Source organism: Accipiter gentilis, chromosome 7, assembly GCF_929443795.1.
Source record: "Accipiter gentilis chromosome 7, bAccGen1.1, whole genome shotgun sequence".
NCBI lineage: Eukaryota > Metazoa > Chordata > Aves > Accipitriformes > Accipitridae > Astur > Astur gentilis.
In genome coordinates this window covers 28,938,658-28,942,822 of record NC_064886.1, presented here as the reverse complement: position 1 = coordinate 28,942,822, position 4,165 = coordinate 28,938,658, and the positions used below count along the sequence as shown (strand labels likewise).

The window sequence follows — 4,165 nt, the reverse complement described above, 5'->3', positions numbered from 1 at the left end:
GCCCCGGAGCTAATTAAATTCCTTCCCGGGAGCCGGGGAGTCGTGCGGCTCTGCCGCTGCCAGGGCGCGGAGCAGCCCCGCGCCGGCCGCCTCCGCGCCACGCACACAGCCCAGGGGGTCGTTTCACCGGTTTATTTCAGGTTGAAGTTTAGATACAATCGAAATCCTCGTACGCACCTTTTAATAAAAGTAGTAATCTCTTTGAGTACTGCAAAATTATAGCATTTACATCTTTAAAAGACGGTAAACAAAATAATACTAGCAAATAAATAATCCTAGCATCGAAGTATACATTGTCAGGTGTTTTTAGGTGGCCGTATAAAATGCGATCTGGTTTATAGAATATAATACAGATAAATGCTATAAATAAGTGGATATTAGAGGCGGCGGGAAACTTCCTAGCGACGGGTCCACTTGGGCTGCCGGCACCGCCCGCGGGGCTTGCGTGACCGCGCCGAGCCGCAGGGCTTGCGTGGACGCTGCGGGCGGGGGGCTGCGGCCGCGGCCACAACCGCACCCGCGGGGGCTCCCCCGTCCCACTACAGCCCCGCCGCCCCAGCGCCGGGACCGCGCCGAGCCTCCTCCCCCCCCGCCTACCTGCATTGAGAAACCTTCTTTCTGGTTAAGAAAAATAAAAGTTCCATTTAAACTTTATTGAATTAAAGCAAAAATTAATTTTCGATATTCACACATATATTACAGAGTAATAGTAAAAGTTCAATATACTTCCTGGCGTTTAGTTGGGCCACATTGTACAAGAGCAAAACAAGCATCAAAACATTTAGCAGCCTTAAATTTCACAATCACTCAGAATTACATAGAAATATTGAAATACTCTAGTCAGCCTTGGCTGTGAATAGTTCTTCGTGTAGAAATTTTTCCTTTTGCCAGCCAGTACAGAGCAAGAATTGCATTTTCCCTTCCGTCATGGCATCCATGTATTCAAAAATACTTTGCCTTTTTTTTTTTTTTTTTTTTTAAAAGTTAAACTCAGAGAAAGAGTCAAGATTAACATGTTTTAAAAACAAAACTACAAAATATGCTGTAAAGGACAATGAAAATATCTAAAGTCTACTTGTGTGAGGCAGAAACCATGGGGGAAACGATGGCAGATTACACCAGTGACACAGAGATGGGAACTAATTTTGTGGGAGGAGAGAGAAGAATATAAATGGGGGTTTGATCAATTATAGTGTCTCCCGCCTGTTGGCTGCAACACAACAAAAATAAGTAGTAATTCTTCAAAGCAGATGTACACAAACCTAAGCGGGATTTAGCTTCCTTAATATTTGAATGTAAAAAGTCTGCTGTCCACGACTCTTTAACCCCAGCTATGACTTGAGAATTCATAAGAGATCTCTGCCTTTTCTTGGACGAGAAGTGATTTAAAGCGGGAACACTAGAAATCCAGAGAATGTCGAATACTTCCAGCCTCCCATCAAGTTTCCTCTCTCCAGTTTTAGATAAGCTCTGTCTCCTTTCTCCATCTGAATCAGGACTCCATTGCTAGCAGCTTCTCGGGTCACATCTTGGTCCCCTGCAAAGGCAGAAATCACTGGCCACCCATTTAGCATCAAACTCACCTAAAGAGCAAGATAAAACAAAGCCCTCCGTCAATTAAAGTCATACAACGACACCGCCGGGGCTCGCCTAGCAGGCAAAATGCTTAGTTAAGTAAGGGCCTCTTTTGACAGCTGAAACTCCAGCCCCATAAAAATGAAATATCAATCTGAACCCAGCTAAAGTATGTACTCCAAAGGAAGAAGCCTTTCACTGCTGTTTTAGACCGACAATCACATCAAAACACCCGGTGCATATAAAACAGGACATTGATCCTATTTTGAAGAATTTCAATAGGGTGCCTGTGTTTTCAGGCTATGAAAAGAGGTCTGCTCGTACTTATTGAAAGATGGCTTTATGCGAAACCTCAGAGACAGCGAGGAGCAGAGCCACAGCCGCCGAAGTCAGCGCGTTTGAAGTGTATTCAAGAGGTAGTTTTCCTTTGTTAGGCAGCAAAGACAATATGCCACAACACAGTCAATAAGCTCTGCTCAGCTCGCACTAATGATCCCGGGACTGCACACCCCACATTAATAATACGCTGCCTGCCCAACCTAGATGTGCAAAGCCACTTACACCAGAACGGTGCTTGTATAGCTGTACATTCACCTTTGCAATGCGCATCGCTACGCGGAGAGGTTTCCAGTCTAGGTTGTGCTACCTGGCTTCAGGCCGGTAATTTATTATCCCTACCTAGAGGTGCGTACGCATCGAACCACATACAAAAGGCGGGTATCGGGTAGCTGCGTACACACACACTGAGCTACGTTCGTTATCGTATCCATGCCACAGGCGCCTCCCTGCACCCCAAATCCCTACGAAAGCTTCTGCCACCCGAGAGCGGCTGAGGAGCCGGCCGGGGCCCGCGGCTCCCAGGGGCTCTGTGCAGAGGTGCTCCCCCCCACCCCGCCGGCGCTCGGCGGCTCGGGGCGGCCCGGGCAGCCTGGGAGGGGACGGCCAGGCGGCCGTCGGGCTATCGCCTCCCGCCTCGGGACGGCTGATGCGGGCAGCGGCCGGGCGGAGGCCCGGTGGGGCTGCGCGGCCCTGCGGGCACCGTCCCCTCGGGCGGGGAAGCGCCGGGAGGTGCCCGCTCCCGGCGGCGGCTGAGGGGCACGTCCCTGCCCCGCCACCCGCACGGCCCCCGTCCCCGCCGGGCCGCGGCCGCGGTCCGCTCCCTCCCGCGGTGCCCGCGGAGCGAGGCGGCGCCGCTCGGGGCTGACCTGGATGGTTTGCCTGTTGTACACTTTCACCACGTGAAAATTGAAACTGTAAATCCCTTTCCTGGGCGAGATAAAAGTGCTCCGCTCCGAGTCGAAGTTGCTGCCGATATTCACTAGTACCTGAAAGGGAAGGGCACCGTCAGCACCTCCGCGGGGCCGCCGCCGCCGCCGCCCAGCCCCGCTGCCCCGCGGCCGGCCCCGGCCCCCGGCGCACCCCCCCCCCCTCCCCTTCCCCTCCCCTCCCCTCCCGCGGGCCGGGCCCCGCGGGGCGGCGCGTCGCGTCCCCGGCCCGGCCCCGCCGCCTTCGCCGGCAACTCCTCTCCTCCCGCGGCGGCGCGCCCGGAGCCCCGCCGCCCCGCCGCGCCCGCCCCACCTGGTCGAAGTAGATGATCATGGTGCGGTTGCTCATCTCGGAGGGCTCGTGGTTGGTGCTGCGGATGGCGGAGAAGGCGACCTTGGCGCTGCCGGAGCGCACGGAGATGCCGAGCGCCGTGCCGGTGGGGTCGGAGGTGGGGTTGGAGTCGCACACCACGAGGCACTTCCCCTCCAGCACGATGGGCTCCGTCTCGTTCTGCCCGCACGCCAGCCACGCCGCGCCCAGCAGCAGCCCCAGCCCCAGCCCCAGCCCCGGGCCCCGCATGGCGCCGCGCTCCCTTCGCTCCGCTCCGCGCCGCGCCGCGCCGGGCCGGGCGGCACGTCCGGGCTCCGCTCCGCTCGCTCCCTGCCCCGCCGCGCTCTCAGAGCGGGGCCGAGAGCGCCGCGCCGGGTGGGAAGCGGCCGCGAGGAGGCACGGGAGCGCCGGCACACATAGCGCGGGGCGGGGCGGGGCGGTGCGGGGCGGCGCGGAGCGCTGAGCTGCGGAGCGCTGAGCTGCGGTGCGGAGCGGTGCGAAGCGGAGCCGCCCGCCGCGCCGCGCGGGGCTGAGGGAGGCGGCGGGAGGCGGCGGCGCTGCCGGGGCTGCCGGCGAGCACAAAGACGGCGCGGGGCGCGGCCCCGCCTCCCCACCGGCCCCGCGCTGGCGTCAGCGCCCCGCGCCCGCCCCCGCCGCGCCCGGCCCAACCGGCGCCCGCCGCGCGCCGCCGCCGCCAATGGCCGCGCAGTCCGTCTCCTGCCACCTGACGCCGCGGCTTTTGTTAGGCGGCGCGGACGCGGGCGCGGGAGCAGGTGCCGAGCAGCCGCCCGCACCGCACCGCACCGCACCGCGCAGGTAGGAGTGCCGGGGCGCGGCGGCACCCCACGGAGCTGGGGCTGGGGCGGCGCGGGGCGGGGGGGTGCGGGGCGGGAGAGCCCCCGCGGGGCGGAGGGGCCCGCGGCAGCTCGGCGAGGACCGGGGTGTCGGGCGAAGCCTGGCTGAGGGCCCGGGCGGCGGAACGGGGCCGCGGGTC

General features: G+C 60.2%; 1 protein-coding gene across 1 annotated transcript; it reads right to left on the bottom strand.

Moving 5' to 3' along the window:
* Positions 1 to 574: 574 nt before the first annotated feature.
* Positions 575 to 3,639, bottom strand: CBLN1 (cerebellin 1 precursor). The gene is made up of 3 exons (XM_049805485.1): positions 3,154 to 3,639; positions 2,781 to 2,900; positions 575 to 1,583 (listed from the first exon to the last, which is right to left on the bottom strand). The coding sequence occupies exons 1-3, from the start codon at positions 3,418 to 3,420 to the stop codon at positions 1,386 to 1,388; spliced, it is 585 nt and encodes a 194-aa protein (XP_049661442.1). The 5' UTR covers positions 3,421 to 3,639; the 3' UTR covers positions 575 to 1,385.
* Positions 3,640 to 4,165: the final 526 nt, after the last annotated feature.

Bases quoted from the DNA above. Each gene is read 5' to 3' on its own strand.
- CBLN1 (XM_049805485.1), bottom strand. From the start codon at position 3,420: ATGCGGGGCCCGGGGCTGGGGCTGGGGCTGGGGCTGCTGCTGGGCGCG. The intron at 2,901-3,153 runs GTGGGGCGGGCG...CTTCCCTTTCAG, and splicing joins TGATCATCTACTTCGACCAG to GTACTAGTGAATATCGGCAG. The intron at 1,584-2,780 runs GTCAGCCCCGAG...CTTGCTCTTTAG, and splicing joins ACAACAGGCAAACCATCCAG to GTGAGTTTGATGCTAAATGG.